General features: G+C 40.3%; 1 protein-coding gene across 2 annotated transcripts in view; it reads left to right on the plus strand.

The window, feature by feature from the left end:
- The window catches only part of LOC109930435 (BAALC binder of MAP3K1 and KLF4), a 442,607-nt gene extending 423,939 nt beyond the window's left edge, over nucleotides 1-18,668 (plus strand). The window contains exons 2-4 of one of the 2 annotated variants that reach the window (XM_048595581.1): nucleotides 11,744-11,815; nucleotides 12,746-12,927; nucleotides 18,100-18,668. In XM_048595581.1, the coding sequence (XP_048451538.1) occupies nucleotides 11,744-11,815; nucleotides 12,746-12,927; nucleotides 18,100-18,213 (368 nt within the window). In that variant the 3' untranslated portion in view covers nucleotides 18,214-18,668. The remainder of the gene's footprint in view (nucleotides 1-11,743; nucleotides 11,816-12,745; nucleotides 12,928-18,099) is intronic. The other variant, XM_020529914.2, reaches the window with a different exon arrangement.
- Nucleotides 18,669-19,680: the final 1,012 nt, after the last annotated feature.

The raw sequence follows: 19,680 nt of genomic DNA on the forward strand, positions 1-19,680 counted from the left end.
TGACATTTCTGATGAAGGGTCTAGGCCCGAAACGTCAGCCTTCCTGCTCCTATGATGCTGCTTGGCCTGCTGTGTTCATCCAGCTCTACACCTTGATGTAGCATTTGTTGTGTCCTCGAAAATTGTGAAAATACTTCACAACCAGTGAATTGAATTGCACTATCCATAAAATTTAATGTCATCACTGACAAAGTGGGATATACCATTTACATTCAGGCAAATGTTGAGTCCCTATGACGACATTCTTAGTCAAAAGTAGAAGGAGGACTTTTCCATGAGGGTCATTTCTGAAAGTATTGAACTCCACCCCTATCCATTGCCTCACGATTGGGGAGTACTGCATTGGAGTTTGCTCCCCAAAAGTAACATAAAATCAGCCAGAAATCTTTTTATTATTAAAATAATGTTTATAGATAAATAATAACTGTCCACAGAGACAAACATTAATTTCTGCACACTAAATTCATCAAAGTTATCAAATTCATCAAAATAAGAACAGCATCTCATTTTCCATTTGGGGACCCTGCAGCCCTCTGGACTCAATATCGAGTTCAACAACTTTAGGGCTTCAGCTTTCCCATGTTGTTACCCCAAGCCCCACACACCACGCCTTGTTGTCACATAGTCTGTTATTACACATAACCCATTGTTAGCCACTAACAGTCCCCATTAACAGCTATTCACCCTCCTAGCCAGATCGTTATCTCATGTTTTGTCTGTCCAACTGTTCTCCTCTCTCTCTTTGGATTCTATCCCCACGTATCATTTACGCCTTACATCCACATACCCCCAACCCTATCTTCTGCCTATAAGCCCATGTTTTCCTAGCTACCATCAGTTCTGAGGAAAGGTCACTCAACATGTAATATTAACTCTGATTTCTCTTCACAGAAGCTGCCAGACCTGCTGAGCTTTTCCAGCTTTTCTGTTTTTGTTTCTGATTTACAGCATCAAGTTGTAAGCTTTCTTCATGCTTCTTTTCAAGTCACTTTCATTAATCCATCCTCTCTTGTGAATGTGCATGACTGTACCTTCTGATGATTGCTGTTTTTCTCTTGAATCTCATCATTGGCTGAAGCTTTATTTTGTCAAATGTACATGATAGTATAACTGTGAATCTATTCTTATTGTTGTCTTCACTAACACTGTTTTCTCTCCATCCTTGCTCACTGATTTACTGGCTGGCACATTAAAACTCATGGGAGTTTCATCCCGTCTTCCGATTCAGTCCAATCTATATCCATTCTTTTTCAATGCTTGATTCTAAACTGCTGAAATGTGACGAACCTGTTATCAAGCTTTACTGGGAGACTCTGAAATATCAATCTTCTGTTAGTAAAATTTTATCTCTTTATAAATCTGGTACACCATCCAGGGCTGGCTTTGGAATGTGCAGTGCCTAAATTTCATGCATGTTTCAGAATGAAGATTTAGAGAAATCTGCAAAAAAAGGTCTATTCCAATGATTTTCATTGACATGTTTTGAGCCTTCAAAGTCAGCTGTGGCCAAATTTAAGGCTTTCCTCTGTGCATTTATTCTTGGGTAACTGCCTAAGCTGTGTCGACAAATCCCTCCAATCTCTAACATTTTTCTTTCATATCTGCAATTCTCTAGCTGCTGCATAAATATTTGTGTGCTGCGCAATCACAATGACTTTAATACGGAACTGGGCTGTTCTACTCTTCTTTCTTAATGCCATGATGCCAAGAGAGCAGTATTGGTGGGGATGCAATGTGCACCAGTGAGCTGGCAGCCTTGACTTCACACGTTAATGTGTGCAGAGATGAGAAGCTGAACATCCACATTCAATGCTAAGCTATTCTGTGGTTCTATCCATGGAAGAGTTTTCACCAGGCCAAACTTGACATCAGCATCGAGCAGATAATTAGTGCAAAAAGTTTGGATTCTGTTGGCGCAGAGATAGTAGGAACTGCCAATGCTGGAGATAGTAGGAACTGCCAATGCTGGAGAATCTGAGATAACAAGGTGTAGAGCTGGATGAAAAGTTTTCTGAAGAAGGGTCTCGACCTGAAACATCAGCTTTCCTGCTCCTCTGATGCTGCTTGGCCTGCTGTGTTCATCCAGTTCTACACCTTGTTATCTTGGATTCTTTTGGCTAAAGGTTTGGGTCATTTTTTACTCAAGAATGACCATTACTTGTGTATATTCAAAATTCCTCCAGACTAACATAACGTGCATTAAAAGACACAAAAAATGATTAAAAAATGTGAAATAAAGTAACAGAATTTCGGTGGGAATTAAGAACAATAACATAAGGTTGTAGCTGAGTATTATTTTTGGCAATATTAAGCACATTTTTAAAATGTTTCATCACATATTATTTAATTAGGCAAATCAATCCCCAGTATCTTTTCAAATAACAGGTATAGACAAGTTGAGTGTGTGCAACAAGTATCCTTCTGTATGTTAATATCACAGTAACATAACGCCCTGGTTTTAACTTCAGCGAATGATTCAATTGAGCTATGTACACCTCCAGGTTTACACTGTTAGCTGAACTTCTCAGATGTATTACTGTTCTGAAATTTTACCTGTATGTCCATAATTAAACAACATACAAATGTAATCTGTCTATCTGATGTGTTACCAACATGTCCACTGTACTGAATTCAGAGAACTCAGTGGATTAGGGCAGCTACAAATCAGTCAGAATTCCTGTTTCTGACTGTTGTTCAATGCTAAATGAATGAGACAAAGTATTGAAAGTAGTGAATTAGAAACACAAAATGTTTCCAGCACCCTAGTCAGTACATGCAGGTATAGCTCTTTGAACAGAAGTGGGAATAAAATAAAGATGCATCATGTTTTAAAGAGATTGCAGCAAAAGAAAAAGAAAGAAACCACACACAAAGACATGATCTCACATAACTTCCCAACTGCATAAGCTTAAAAACAGAGATTTTGAATTAATTGAAGTGATTTTTAAAAAAATGAAAGAACTGTGAATGCTGTAAATCAGAAATTGAAGACATTTTAAAAGGTGACAGGATGCATGTTTCTCGGGCAATACAGCAGCTCAGAAATGGAAAAGGCAGACAAGTAGAATGAACTCTCGCAGAACCTGTCCAACTAGCACAGTTGTTCTGACAGAAGGATCACCCCAAGGACCATTCCATCTCTTGCCTTTCCCTAAAATGGCAATGCAACCACCACTCTTCATCTGCTGAAGGCATCTGGTTACTGATCATTATCATATTCAAATGGTGCCTCTATCTTAACACCTCCATCAGCTATAAAGCCCTCCTGAGACTACTTCACTTCTTACTCCAAGCCTCAGTATAGTTTAGCCCATCAATGACAGCTGTGTCTTCAGTTATCTAAACCTACTTTCTGAAATTCCATCCTCAAACCCTTTACCTCTTCAAATCTCTTTCATCCTTTAAGACACACCTATCCTCTTAAAATGTTCTTGACCATGCCAGAAATTAGTTCATGGCCTTCCTTTCAATACTTTGGGGAACCTGCCATTCTCATTGAGTTTTAGCTTATAGCTCACCCACTTCACAGACCACAGAATGAATACAGCACAGAAGGAGGTTATACAGCTCATCTTGTCAGCACTTTCTCTCTAAAGGAGCAATTTATCCCTGACCTTCTCCCCATACTCCCACCAATTCTTCCTTTTTGGATGATAACCCAATTCTGTCATAAATGCCTTGATTAAACCTGTCTCTCCCACACTTTCAGGCAGTGCATTCTAGATCTCAACCACTTACTGTGTAAAATAGTTCCTCCTCATGTCTTTCATCAATTCTTAAACTAATCACCTTAAATCTGTGCCGTTTCTTCTTGTTACTTCCACCAAGGGGAATAATTCTTCCCATCCACTCCATCCAGACACCTTATGATTTTGAACACCCCCGTCAACTCGCCTCACAGTCTTCTCTTCTCAAAGGAAAACAGTTCCACCCTGTCTAACTATGTAATAGAAGGTCCTCATCATATTTTCATTGAACTTTTCTGCAACTTCTTTTGTTTCCAGAACTGGACACAATGCTCCAATTTGAGGCTAAACCAGTGTTTTGTACAAGTTTAACATAACTTCCTTGCTTTTGTACACTTGTATCTCTATTAATAATGCCTGAGGTATTGAATGCATCATAAATCGGTTTTTTAACCCATCCTGCAATAATTTATTCAGGTAAGATTAAATAATTTATCTACATATAACCCAGTTCCTGAATCTGTTTTGTTTCATATGTCTCTCCTCATTCTTCCTACAAAATGAATCACTTTGCACTTCTTCTCATTAAATTTCATCTGATATGTGTGTGCCCATTCTATCAGCCTATCAGTTTAAGTCCCATTGACAGAATTGGACTTGACATTGGATGTATGTAAAGCAGAAAAATGAGGTTACAGCCTATGACTGAAATTGCTCAGTCCTGAACACATCCCATTTATGGACTCTAATACTATCCTTAATCAATATGACTACATCTCTTTTTTGATTCTTGACCATGTTGAATACTCAGTAGCCAGAATGATTAAGAGTCCACACTAGGCCTTGTTTAAGACATTGGAACAGGAGTAGGTCAGTCAGCCCATCAATCTTGCCCAGCCATTCAATATGACCGTGGTTGAACAAGCAGTTCAATGCCTTTTATTCACTCCAACCCCATAACTTTATACACCACTGGTAATCAGAAATCTATCAATCTCTACTTTAAGCATACTCAAAGACTGAGATTCTCCAGTCTTCTTTGTTAAAGAATTGCAAAGGCGCACAACTCTCTGAGTAAAGAAAAAAATCTCCTCATCTCAATCCTGTCTAGGTTTGCTCTTGTTTTTAAATTGTGCCCACTAGTTCTAGACTCCCCAACCAGGGGAAACATTTTGGTCTAACCGAGTTCATATACAACTGAAGCAAGCCATGACTACTCCTGTATTCAAATCCTCCTGTGATAAAGGCAAACATTCTATTAGCCTTCCTATTAATTTGCTGTCCTTACATGTCAACCTTCAGTGACTTTTCAACAAAAACACTTAAGTCCCTTTGTATGTCTACATTTTCAAACCTGTTATCATTTAAGGAACACTTTGCATATCTGTTTCTCCTACCAAAGTGGATAGTCCCACATTTTTCACAATATATTATATCCAAGTTGTTGCTCATTCATTAAGCCTGTCCAAATCATCCTGAAGCCACTTCTTATTGAGTCGTATAGCACGGAAACACTTCCTCCGGTCTAACCAGTCCACGCCGACCATAATCCCAAATTAAGCTAGTCGCACCCGCCTGTGCTTGGCCTATATCCCTCCAAACATTTCTTTGTCATGTACTTATCCAAATGTCTTTTAAACGCTGTAATTGTACCTGCATCCATCACTTCTTCTGGAAGTTGATTCCACACACAAACCACTCCCTGTTTAAAAAAATTGCCCCTCATATCTTACTAAAATCTTTCTCCTCTCACCTTAAAACCATATCCCCAAGTCTTGAAATCCCCTACCCTAGGGAAAAGACACCTGCCATTCACCTTACCTATACCCCTTATGATTTTATAAACCTCTATAAGATGACCCCTCAACATCCTATGCTCCAGTGAAAAAAGTCCCAGCCTATCCAGTCACTCCTTATAACTCAAACCCACCATTCCTGGTAACATCCTGATAAATCTTTGCTGAATCCTCTCCAGCTTAATAATATACTTCCCATAACATGGCGACTGGAAGTGAACATAGCACTCCAGAAGAGAGCTCACCAACATTTTGTATAATCTCAACATGGCATCCCAATTCCTATACTCAAAGGTCTGGACAATGAAGGCAAGCATGCTAAACATCTTCTCAATCACCCTGACTACATGTGTTGCAAACTGCAAAGGATTATGTATCTAAACCCCTAGGTCTCTCTGTTCAACAACACTACCCAATGCTGTACTTTTAACTGTATAAGTCCTGCCCTTGTTTATTTTACCAAAATGCAAACTTCACACTTATCTAAATTTAACTCCATCTGCCTGTCTTCAGCCCATTGACCCAATTGGTCAAGATCTCTTTGAAATCTTAGACAACCTTCTTCACTGTCCACTATACCACCAATTTTGGTGTCATCCGCAAACTTACTAACCATGCCTTCAATATTCTCATCTAAATAATTTCTATAAATGACAAACAAAAGTTGATCCAGTACCGATCCCTGTGGAACACACCATTGCACATTCCCACTGAGCTTTGTATTCAGCTGACAATCTGCAAATAAGACTATATTTGGTCTCCACCTCCAAATCGTTGATATATATTGTGAACAGCTAAGGCCCAAGTACTGATCCTTATAGTGCCCCACTAGTCACAACCTGCCAACACAAGAAAGACCCATTTATTTTTGATATAACAAGGTGTAGAGCTGGATGAACACAGCAGGCCAAGCAGCATCAGAGGAGCAGGAAGGCTGACGTTTCGGGCCTAGACCCTTCTTCAGAAAATGTGTTCATCCAGCTCTACACCTTATTATCTCAGATTCTCCAGCATCTGCAGTTCCTATTATCTCTAAACCCATTTATTTTTGCTGTCTGTCTTCTGTCAACCAATCAATAATCTATGCCAAGGCATCACCTCCTATCCAATGTGCTTTAATCTTTTTAACCACACTCCTATAGGGAACTTTATCAAAAAAGCCGATGAATATCTAAGTGTACGATGCCCATTGGCTCTTCTTTATCAATTTTGCTAGTAATATCTTCAAAACACTATAATAAAATTGTTAAAACCTAATTTTCCATTCACAATTCCACACAGACTGTGCCCAATTGGATTACGATCACCCAAATGTCTATTTATCCTATCCTTTACAATTGATTCTAGATTTGTAGTTATGTCGATGCAATCCTGTCATAAAATTGAAATATTTTTAAGGCAGAGGTAGATAGATTCCTGATTACCGAGGGGCTGAAAGATTATCCAGGAATGTAGAGTTAAGCTTAAAATCAGATCAACCATTGTCTTATCGATTGACAGAGCAGGCTCAAAGGGCTGAGTGGTCTACTCTTGTTTCTTGTTCGCATGTTCATAGTTCAGTTAATCCCATATTGCAATTTCCATCAGCAGTTTACCAAACTTGGTCCAATCTTCCGGTCAGTATCAGAACTATTGCTTTTGATGCTGGACAGTCAGAAAACTGCGCACAATCTTGGGTATATGTAAAGGCATCTCACATCAAAGCAGTGCAACACTCTGAAGAACTCACTTGGCACAGGAATCCAAACAGAGACCTGCAAAGAGAATCGGTGCAGAAGATACACCTACTTGCTACAGCCTTAGCTGTTGTATGTAAGTTTAAAGGGCCAGACGTTGAACATTATGAATGAATGGAAGAACACAGCAAGCCAGGCAACATCTGGAGAAAAGGAGAAGTCAATGTTTTGGGTATTATACTTCTTCAGGACTGGAGGTGGGGGTAATGGGAGCTGCAGATGAAGAGGGATGGAGCGGGTAAGTGGAATGGTGGTGATAGGTGGACACCAGTAGTTGGTACGACCTGGTTGGTTAACAGGAGGGATGAATCCAGTTGGTAGTTGGAAGGGAGGGTCTGTAGGTGGAATGGAAGGGAGGAGGCAAGGCTGGAAAGGGAGCTGGGGGATGGGTGGGAGGGTTATTTGAAATTAGAGAGCTCAATGTGGAGTCCTCCGGGCTGTAGGCTGCCCACATGGAAGATAAGGTGCTGTTCCTCAAATGTGCATTCTGAGTTGCTGTGAAACTGGAGGAGGCCGATAAAGGACATGTTGGAGGGAGAGTTGGGGGTGTGAGTTGAAATGGGCAGTGATTGGGATTTTAGGCTGGCCATTACGGGCCAGACAAAGATGCTGGGCAAAACGGTCACCTAATCTACATTTGGTCTCACTGATGTAGAGAAGACCACATTGGGAGCACCGGATGCAGTAGACTAGGTTGGAGGAGATGAAGGTGAAGCTCTCTCTCTCACCTGGAAGGGCTGTTTAGGGCCTTGGATAGAAGTGAGGAAGGTGGTGTGTGGTCAGGTGTTTTATGGTTACAGGGGAAGATACCGGGTGTGTGGAGTGGTTGGTGGAGAGTGTGGTGCGAACTAAGGATTGGCGAACGGAACGGTCCTTGTGGAGAGGCAGAGAGGGGTAGGGAGTGGAAGACGTTCTGGGTGGTGGAGTCTAATTGGAGCTGGCGGATGTGTTTGAGGATGATACTTTGGATGCAGGCTGGTGGGGTGGAAAGTGAGGACAAGGGCACCCATCTTTATTATGCTTGGATGTTGGGGGGAGGTGGCTGTGGTTGGCCCTCAGCGCTTCATCTTTACTATGGACGTGCAATCCATACCCCACCAGGACAGCCTACAGGCCCTCAGATTTATCTTCTCCAACAGACCCATCCAGTACACCCCCCACCCCCCCACCAATACCCTCCTCTGCCTCGCCGAACTTGTCCTCACCCTCAATAACTTTTCCTCAATTCTTCACACTTTCTCCAAATCCACGGTGTTTCCATGGGCCTGCCTCTTTGTAGGTTACGTCGAACAGTACCACTCAAGTATGTACACCAGTTCTGTTGCCCAATTCTTCTGCCAATACATTGATGACTGCATCGATGCTGCATCCTGTACCCAGCCTGAACTGGAGCAGTTCATCGACTTCACTAACAACTTCCACCCCACCCTCAAATTCACTTGGTCTATCTCAGACACCTCCCTCCCCTGTCTTGACCTCTCCATTTCCATTTCTGGTGACAGTTTATGGGCTGACATTTACTATAAACCCACAGATTCCTATAGCTACCTGGACTACACGTCCTCCCACCCTCTTTCCTGAAAAAAACTCCATCCTGTTTTCCCAATTCCTCCATTTCCATCGCATCTGCTCTGACGGGGAGATGTTCCACAACCAAGCATCCCGGATGTCCTCCTTTTTCAAACAACGTTCTTTTCCCCTCTCTATCATCCCAACAGCCCTCCACTGTGCCTTGTCCATTCCCACTCCACAGCTCTACACCACCCACACCCCTCCCTCCAAACATAATAAAGATAAGGTCCCTCTTGTCCTCACTTTCTACCTCACCAGCCTCCGTATCCAATGTGTCGCAGTGATTCAGAATGCGAATTTGAGGACTAACACCTTATCTTCCATCTGTGTACCCTACACCCTAGAGGACTCAACATTGAGTTCTCTAATTTCAAATAACTTTCCCACCCATCCCCTGGCTCTCTTTCCAGCCCTGCCTCCTCCCTTCCATTCCACCTTCTGACCATCCCTTCCAGCCACCAACTGGATTCATCCCTCCTATCAGCCAACCAGATCATACTTACTACCGGTGTCTACCTATCACCACCATTCCACTCCCCCCTTCCCCCACCTCTTTATTTGCAGCTCCCCCTACCCCCACATCTAGTCCTGAAGAAGTGTAATACCTGAAACTTGGACTTCTCCTTTCCTCCAGATGCTGCCTGGCTTGCCGTGTTTTCCAGCTTCCTGTTTGTCTACCTTGGATTCCAATGAATGAATGGATGAATAGATGAGTGGGTAATTGAGTGAATACGTAGTTTAGTCAGATGCTTAAAGTAACTGGGATTGTAAGTGGATGAGGTGCGTAAGGCAAGTAGGGTGGTAGGTGGGTGAGATGTGTGTGTTGGGGTACTCAGATCAAGTCAAAGTGGTTGTTGGGTGGTCAGGGGGTGTAGTCAGTTTTCATCAAGGAGTAGTTGGTTGTCAGGTCAGGGGAGGTAGTCAAGGTGTAGCTGGCTCACATGTGCAAATGGTCTGACCAGGTTAGAGGGTGAGTGATCAGACAATGTCTGGGAGGTAGCCAGGTTGTTGGGGTGATGTGTCACTTCTGGAGTTAACTAAGGGTTACACTGGATTTAATCTGTGTAGCACTTCGTGGGTAACTATTAGGTACATACTACCAAATTATACAAAGTCTTCGATTCTTGCATCAGAGGGATTTGTGGGAAGCCCCACTGATTTTGTTTTCTGTTCATTCATGGAATTTGGCTTCTCTGGCTGGACCAACATTTATTGCCCATCCCCTATTGCCATCCCTGGACAAGATGGTGGTGAGATGCCTCCTTCCCTGCTGCCACTCCTTGAGGTGTAGGGAAAATGCTGATAGTGAAGGAGCTCCAGGATTTTGACTCAGTGACTGTGAAGGAAATACAATATAATTCTAAGTCAGAATGCTATGGGATCAAAAGAGTACTTGCAGGTCATTACTTTCCCATGCAATTGCTGCCCTGTCCTTCTATGTGGTAGAGTTTGACAGTATGGAAGGTGCTGTTGAAGTAGCCTTGGTGAGTTACTGTAGTCCATCTTGTAGATGCTGTGGAACCAAGCAGCTGACAGGGAGGCAACCAATAATGAACCAAAGGAAACAGCTGCTAGATAGTGTCAGTGGTGGTGGGAGTGAATTACTAAAAGTTAACATAGTCAAGACCAATTTTTTATGCTCAAAACAATAGGCTTAAATATTAATAACATAATCTCTTCCCTTTTAATTTCTCATAAATATCTATTCAAACAAAAGTTCAAATTTCCTGAGCACTCAAGGAGATTACTCTAATGTTTTCATTTAATTTGGGCTAACGTGTCAAAAATTCTTGCGGAACAATGGGTAGCATTCCTTCCCTGGGCCGAGAGCCTATGGGTTCAAGTCCAGTGTTAGGGCTTGTTGGATATGGAACACGGTCAAACAGATCTATTGTCAGCCTGTAGTTCCTTCCAACCTACCTGACTGCGCAAGTATGGACCAAACCAATGGATGTCCATGACCCAGGCATCGGGAAAAGTGAAGACAGGAGAGAAGTCAGACGCTCCATTTAGGTCACTCGATTTTTTGTACAATATAGCCACACATAATTTCTTTAGCTGCTTGAATGATGACATTTACCTTTTATCTAAACACAGCCTCTTATTGACGTTCAAAACTTGATTCAAAATACAGAACTCTGAAGTTTGGATGGCAAGGTCACTGATATATTCAGACATTTTACTCCCTCTAAGAAATTATTTTCTATGATTGAACTTTAAAACTCTCCAATCTCATCTGTCCCAGTAGAAAAAAAATGTTTCCAATGTCTCCATCACCTGTGAAACGGTTAGTTTGAGATATGACATTTTTATGTTATAATTAATGATTGGCATTTTAATAGGAAAATGTTGTTGATTATTGAGGTGGGAGAGAAACCAGTATAAAGATCGTGATTAATCCACAACTAACTTGGGATAAGTGCAGACCCATTCATTATGCTGCAGACAGCACATACATCATTGCTGCATGCAACCAGAGTAACTACTGGAGGAGGTGTGTAATAATACAAGTGACCAGCATGACTTAAAGGCATCCTGCACCATTTAATGAGGACACGCATCGTGGTAACTGGATGTGGTGGGAATCATTTGAAAACTGAATGCATGCTGCAATGAGTAATAGATAAACATATGAGAGATTGTGTGCACCAAGTGCTCAGCTACACTGGAGACATTGATGAAAGTGGCAAAAAAGAAAGTGTTTTCGAACAGTGAATAGTTTAGGTATGGAATGCGCTGCCTGGAAGTATGGTGGAGGCAGGTTCAACTGAATCGCTCAAGATGGCATTGATGATTATTGGGATAGGAATAGTGTGCAAGTGTGTGGGGGTAAACCAGGACATTGGCAATAGGTAATGATGCTCATTTGAACAGTTGGTGCAGGAACGAAGAGCCGTTTGGCCCCTTCTGTGCCATAATAATTCTGTGATTCTGAAATGTCCTGTATCCATAGGCAGTGGGGGTGAAGGTACAGGATACCTTCAAGTCCATACTCGGGATGCAGAGGAAGCAAGTAGCAGCAGAGGTAAGTGCCAGTGGTAGTACTCCTCAAACCTAGAGGAAGCGCAAGAAGAACTTTTCATAATCCCATATGAATTTTCAAAATGAATGAAATTGATTTTCAAAAGCCATATCCTACCAAGTATGCAACCAGCCTCACTCACTGTTCAAATCATTACAGTCACCTATCAGCAATCCCAACTCTTCGACTTATCTGCTTTACTGCACCCTCACACATTTAGCACAGCTGTAAGCCTTGCATTCAAACCTTGCATCTCACACACACATTCATGGCAGACAGATACTTTAAAGTATTAGACATTCACATCACAGGAGCAGGCCAATCAGCTCAGCTTATCTTTTGTTGGGCAATCCCATCATACCATTCTCTCACTGCAGCCCAGTCTCTCTTTAACTGCTTCAAATATCACTCCAATTCTTCCTTAAGAAATAAAATGTGAGTGACATTGATTTTTTTTATTTGGCAATGCAAAACAGATGATGGAATTATGAAATGAAAATATAAAACGCAACCACATTAGAATCATTATATTACTGTATAGAGTAGTTGTAGAACATGCAATTCTGTTTCCATGTAAATTATTTCACATCTGACATTCTAATACTGCACAACAAAGGGCCCAAAATAGTGCTACATATAATTTAGTTCACTGGCCTTCTCCCTCACACACCAAGTTTTGAAATCACTTATGCTATCTATAAACTTCCTGATGGAACTAGGTTCACTGTACTTGTCGGTGCTGAATCTAACTCATACCAACTATCATCACGTTTTCTTAACAATACTGCAGGATGTCCAAAGAGACTATTGTTTTCAGGATAATTGGATCAATTTTGGGTTGAGGATCTTTTTATGGGTCATTTGTCTGCATTAGTTTTTTTTTTATTTGCTGAATGAGAATGCAACAGGTTTAAAAGATCCTGTTTTGAACAGATACTTTAGAAGCAGGAATCCAAATCCAAACCCATGTGACTGTGTCTGCTAATGTACATGAAAAAGTGAGCACCGATAAAAAGACAACAAATGTTGGGACAAACACACAGATCGGAAAACATCACCTTACACAGGTCCCACCAACTATGAAACAGAAAAGACGATTATTCAGAACAGAAGAGGTATGTTTGTAATGAATAATGATGTTACAAGCTTAGTAACATAATATAACATTATTAACACAGAATTAATGCAATGGCAACTAACTGCATTTACATTTTTAAGTCAGTTTCAGGTCTAAATAAATTTTTGATATTTTTTGACCAATTGTTGGCAGTTTTAGGGTGATTTTTCACAAAGATACACAGGAAGGTCCAAATATGTTTTTTTTTAATCTCCCAATATGTTCAAGCAATGTCTTATTTTGATGTTCATGGTGTATGTCCTGAAATCCTAGTTTTCCTCTGAATCAACTCTGGAGTTCTCTCTCCGGAGAAACTGAAGCTTTACTCTTGGCAGTTAAATTCGGAATTTCCTCTGGGAATCTCCTTTCTAAAATCTGTGTATTAGCTAAGATTCTGGGAGTAAAACACCACTGATGCTTTCACTTTTAGGTTGTACCCTCTTGCATGAATGCTTTTTGCTGGGCACTGTTGCTACGATCACTTTCTTCCTGGACTTAAGGAAATATATTTTAAAATTACTTTTTCTTAGTCCAGTTGATTGAAAATAGAGATTTGATTTGTGCCATTGTACATACTTCATGGTGGAGTCATGCGGTTCAAATTACATATCTCCTATCCAGGAATGAGTCTGATTGATATATGAAAGCAATAGTGACCCTTTTTTAACATTGCATGCAATATGGCATGCAGCACGATAAATGCAAGAAATTGTACAATAATATCTTCTCCCTGCTCCCTTTCCATTGCCAATGCTGACCCCCAGTCAAGAGTTGCTATGCTTGCTTGTAGAGATATCGCACACCGACTAAATGTACGCCAGTTCTGCTTTCTCCTCCCATTCCCAAACTGGATAGTCAAATGAATGCAAGGATTCCAACATCTTTTCTTTTGCCATACTTTGTAAAGCAAAGCAAATTCCAATAGTGAATTCCTGGTGCTTTGCTAACTACAGCTGGATAAAATTTCCTCACACGCCACATAAAAATATGTTGGTTAATGACCATGATTAAATGTTTATTAAGGAGATTTGCACAAATGAATGGGGTATCTTATGTAAATTTGCTGTATGATAGTAGTTGTCAATGGAAGTGGAATATGCCTTTTAAGTGTTGACTAAACATAAACAAATTTCCAAAAGTTAAGCTGTGAATAAGAAATTCTAGGGAAAAGCAATTAAAGGAATTATGTTTGCAAATCTTCATTCATCCTGCATGGTGTAACATGCCAGAAATGCTTCATCTGGCAACCTACACAGAATGGAAGAATAGACTTCAGAGTGTTAGCTTTCAGCAAATTAACTTTGGTCTGATCATTTCGAAGTAACAGACTAAAATCTACCAGTCAGACTGATCAAGCAAGGATGTTAACTACTCTCAAAACGTTAACGAAGAGTCATACTGGACTCAAAACATTAACTTCGTTTCTGTCTCCACAGATGCTTCCAGACTTGCTGAGTTTTACCAGCATTTTCTTTGTTTCAGATTTTCAGCAGCTGCAGTGTTGTACTTTTTGTTTCTTACACATAGACCTACATTTGTGACACCGTTCTTGGACATATATTTAGAAGTCAATGTTGAAGAAATATGATAGTAGGATTTAGGATTAGAAAGCATTTCTAAACCTATTTAAACACACGCACTTCACTCACTTCACACTAGCACTAACAGGGCAAATAAAAACTGGGTGCTTCACAGCTGACATTTTAGGAATGAAAATTTGCTCTGAACTATGTGTTGAGAAGGATGAAAAGTATTTCATGATGTTTTAATGGGAGATGGATATTTAGTTTGAAATATGAACATTAAGGAAAATGAATGATTAAATAAGGAATATACAATGGCAGTAAATCTTATCCACTTAAGCTTTTTCAGCTTCCAAGCACTGATTTTGTTTATATGCCATTCATCATTCTCATTTCAATGTCTCTTATTCAGCACCCAAACTTTTGGAAATTTGCTTATGTTTGCTCTATTCTTGAGAGAAATAGACATTTACAGTTTTGACTGTGCTGTCCTTGTTTGAGTACCTGCTGGTTTTATGACTTACTGTGAACACCCGAATTATGCATTGTTTTGAAGATTACATACCAATCAGAGGCAATATACCAGTATATATTGGCATAACCTTTCCCACATCTTTAGTTCATTCCCAATCACAGGATTTAGGGATTTGTCACTATAATCAGATTAGAGAGACAGAGATGTATGAAAGGAAAGCAAGATGACTGCCCCAACATCTATTCCTGTTAGAACATATAAGATGATGATATCACTGTGTGGTGATTCCTATGTGAGTTACCTTCTGCCAGATTCCCATTCACAGTCTGTCAAAACATCAACATGCAAAACCAGAGAGAATGTTACACAGATTCTATAACAAAATTGTTAATGTTTGCACACTTATTTCAGTGATTATTAACTTTGCTATAAATAATAATGCCAATTATTTCCAGATAATTGTTATTTAATAATCAGTATTAAAGGATGTGCACAACCTCTGGAGTTCTTAACAGGGGGTCAATTGATTGACGTTTGAAGTTCTTGACTCATTACGGCAGAACATCTGATGGGAACCAAAAGAAAAATTCATAACAGTAACAACATTTAGTAAGCAATATGAAGGTGAATTTCCTCAAAGGCTATCCAATGAGGAGATCATTGTGGAAATCTATCTAATCTCACAGGGTATTAAAACAAGTGAAAAGATCAGTGATGGGCCCTTTACTATTCACATTACACATTAATGATTTCGAAATGGGAATGGAGACAGAACTGTCTTCAAGCAATCCTTTATTGGTTTAAACCAGTGGCCCCGAGTCCTGCTCCCACAGTTTCATTTGAAGTAGTAGGTGGGATTTTCCCATTCCTCGAAGTGGTGGGTCAGATGGTTGGAAGTGTAAAGAATCAGGCAGGTTGGCACTGGAGAGATACTCGCCCCCTTCCTGCCACCTCAGCAATCAAATTCCATGGAAGACCTTCTCAACCTACCACCAATTAAAGCCCTGACGTAGTCAATTGATAGCCACATAAGGGCATCCTGACAGGGAGACCAGGGCATCCTGTCTGCTGGATTGTTGGTGAGGTTGGGCCTCCATTTGTCCCAATTTTCATGCTTTATGTTAAAAGCGATCAGTTGTTAATTTGGCTCAATTCATGCCTAAGGAATAAAATCATGTGCAAGTTTTGCCTGTGGATTTGAGTAAATAATTTAGTCTGTTTTTTTTGCAATAAATCTAATCATTGTTTATAACACCAGAGTGTAGTGATTGGAAGGTCAGCTGGATCACATTGACAATGAGATCCTTGTTTGGAGTTGTTAACCTGGGCCAATCAGAGAGCCCGGGCTGACAGATATAAACATGAGATTCAGAGAATCTCGTCATTCTAGGGTTTGGGTCTGAAATGGCTTATCAGAACCCATATACTGTGCACATGTAAATAAAGGGTGATTTGGTGATGAGACACATGCCTCTGTGCAGTTATATCACAAAAATAAACAATTAGTATGGTCATCATGGTTAACCAACTTGAGCAGATGAGAATCAGTTTAAACTGTGCGCTTGTAGATCTTATCTTCGATCATAGCAAAAGTTCTGAATTACAGTGAAACTCAGAAAGACCAAAGGTCTGAAGCAAAGGTTGCTGAAATACATTGGAGTCAAAAGGTAACATTAAATCTGAGCAAGAATTAGACAAAGTGATAGTTAATGATGAGGATACTTGCTTGCTAACATGGGATAATTGAGGTATATGAGCAAATCAGTTAGGAAAATTGATTACCCTCTAGAATTGTATTGTCAAGGAAACAAAAACAGAAATTGCTAGAGAAACTTAGCAAGTCTGGCAGCATCTGTGAAGAGAAAACAGAATTATGATTTTTGTGGTTGGTTTGACTACTTTGGAACATATGTTGTGAAGGGCTGGGACAGGCAATTGCTTGTACTTCCTGGGAAATTCTTTACATTTAAGATTTCTAGATATGGCTATAGTAGTGTACTTTACTGTGTGTAGTCTAAACCTGAATGTTTTAACACAGAAACAAATGTAATTCCCAGACATATTACTGATTCTTACATCCTTGAATGTGCTAGCAAAAGGAATAATTATTTTTCAATAGAGTAGCAAGGCTGGGTAATTTTCAGATGTGACAGTTTTGTGTACATGATCATTCAAAAACAGTAATGCTCTTCAATATTACTTGCTCATCCAAACTTGAGTTTCCATGAATTTTATCGGTCTACTATCAGCTTTTGTGCCTTCAGCTGCCTGGGTCCTCGCCTCTGAAATTCCCTGTTTAGACTTTGCCTCTTTTTCAGTCACTCGCCTCCTTCAAGATGTTCCTTAAAGCCTACCTACTGTGGGTGATAGTAAGACAGGTAACGTGGGCCACTGAATTATAGAAGAGAATCCTAGAATCCCTACAGTGTGGAAACACACCATTTGTACCATCGAGTCCACACCAACCCTCCGGACAGCATCTCACGTAGACCCACACCGCACCGCCCCCCACCCCCCATCCCTGTAACCCTGCATTTCCCATGGCTAATCCACCTCGCCTGCACATCTTTGGACGATGGGAGGAAACGAGAGCACCCAAAGGAAACCCATGCAGACATGGGGAGAATGTGCAAATTCCGCACAGACAGTTGCCCAAGGATGGAATCAAACCCAGGTCCCTGGTGAGGCAGCAGTGCTAACCACTAAGCCACCATGCTGCCCCCCACAAACTGCTTCTCATTTGGTAATTTCCCCCATGGGTTCAACCTTCTTGCCAGCTGGTCCTACTTTCTGGGTGCCCAGTGTTGTGCCAGCAGTCAATAGGTTGTAGTCAGAAGCTCATGAAGAGTAATAAGGTCCTCAAAATGGCTGGGATATTCCACTGGTAGGATGGTATTGCAACCACCCCTCACTTCTTCCATTTCTGTTCTTAAGTGTTGGTTTTGAAGCTGTAACAATTTTGCAGACACGTCATCTTCTAGTCAACTGTTCTCAGATATCCAATCTTCCACCATGAACTTTAACTGCATACATGTCAAACCCATAATAGGATCAGACAGGTGCTTAACTGGTCGATACTTGGCAATCATTTTGCTGTACATCTTCAGTTCTTTATTGTAATATGATGTCTCGAATCGTTTTTAAATTTAACAACATGTTTCTGCTCACTTAGAAAAAAAAATGGGACTCCAACAAGATGCCAGCAAAAGAAGTCAACATTCATGTCACAAAGAGTATCTGTTCGGTTGAGTCAGATGAAGGAAAAATGGAGAACTGTACGAAGTAAAGGAAATTAACCCAGGAGCTTACGGGGCAAGGAGATCAATACTGTGCATTTTACAACAGATCCATTGCCCCAAAAAAAAGACTTACAATCATGAAATGCTGAAAAATACTACTAAGTTGAGTGGAAAATAATTATTTCTTTGTGCCTTGAGAACCAACATTTGAAGATTTGTGGAAAATTTGATCATGCAGATCTTCTTAAAATATTTTTCAGAAAGCAAATGTAATCAATGTACCAAAATGTATCAATGATTTTAGCTGAAATTCTAAGCATACACAAGATCTAAGTAACTTGAATTATGCATGTTGGTTTTTCTGACAAATCTGTTGGTCTTTTCTGCAGATGGAACCAAATGGACAATTGTACATTAATTAAAAGATCTCTTCAGTTCTCATTGAGCTACATAAGCTGGTTTCAAACCTCTTTAAAAAAGCTTTTGATCATCTCTCAAGGTTTCTGTCCTGTCCAAGTTTTTGTCATTAAAGTTTGATAGATGAAATGTATTCTAAGTGGGTTCCCTCAGTATTGTTTTAAATTGCCTGAGAAATTCATAATAGATTTACTCTTCATTTCCATTCCCTCTTCCCCTGTGCAATGTTCTATCTGTTAATATTACAAAATTTATTTTATGGTAAATTACCCATCTGTTATTTTCCTCTCGTTCATCTTAGCAGTTACCATTTACAGCAACTGAGTGGGATTAAAGAGTCTTGTTTTGGCCAGTATTATTGCTGCAGAATAAGGTACAGGATTAATTCTAACTCTCCAAATCAAAGCATTTTGCTGTGACCCATTATTCTAGAAGATGGCACATTTGAGGGGATGGGTGTCTAGTGATGCAATAGGTAATGCTCTGCCTCTGAGCTAGACATTCTGAGTTCAAGTCCCATTCCAGGATTTGAAGGCCAAGGAAGGTGTGTTCGTAACACAAGTAAGCATGATGGTTATCATGAGTACCAACTCGTAAATTCTTCCCACATTGGCCAATGGCAAGAAGTAAAAGCAGGAGATATTCCCAGTCAGCAACCTGGTAGAAAGAAAATTGGAGCCTTGATCATCACTAGCCATAGCATTGAGATGTACTTGCAATGCTAAGGCATAGGAGACTAAGGGCTGAAAAATGGGTTTAGAATAATTAGATGGTTGCTTTTGCCCAGCATGGACACGATGGGCTGAAAAGCCTTTCTCTGCATTGTAAACCTCTATGAATCTATGACTCTAAGCCCATTTGAGATGCATGACTAAGCCGTCATATAACAGGATAGGCAATTGAAAATTGGACTGAAGTAGGTTTATCTTCCTTCAGGTATTTCATACATGCATGCAATCACAAAATTTACAGTATAAGAGGCAGTCATTTGACCCATCATGTCTGTACGTATCCCAGCAGAGCTACCTATTTTGAACCATTCTCCAACCCTACCTCCAATAGCCCTCTAAATTCATTACTTTCAAATAAATATCTAG

Source organism: Rhincodon typus, chromosome 4 (genome assembly GCF_021869965.1).
Source record: "Rhincodon typus isolate 14 chromosome 4, sRhiTyp1.1, whole genome shotgun sequence".
Lineage (NCBI taxonomy): Eukaryota > Metazoa > Chordata > Chondrichthyes > Orectolobiformes > Rhincodontidae > Rhincodon > Rhincodon typus.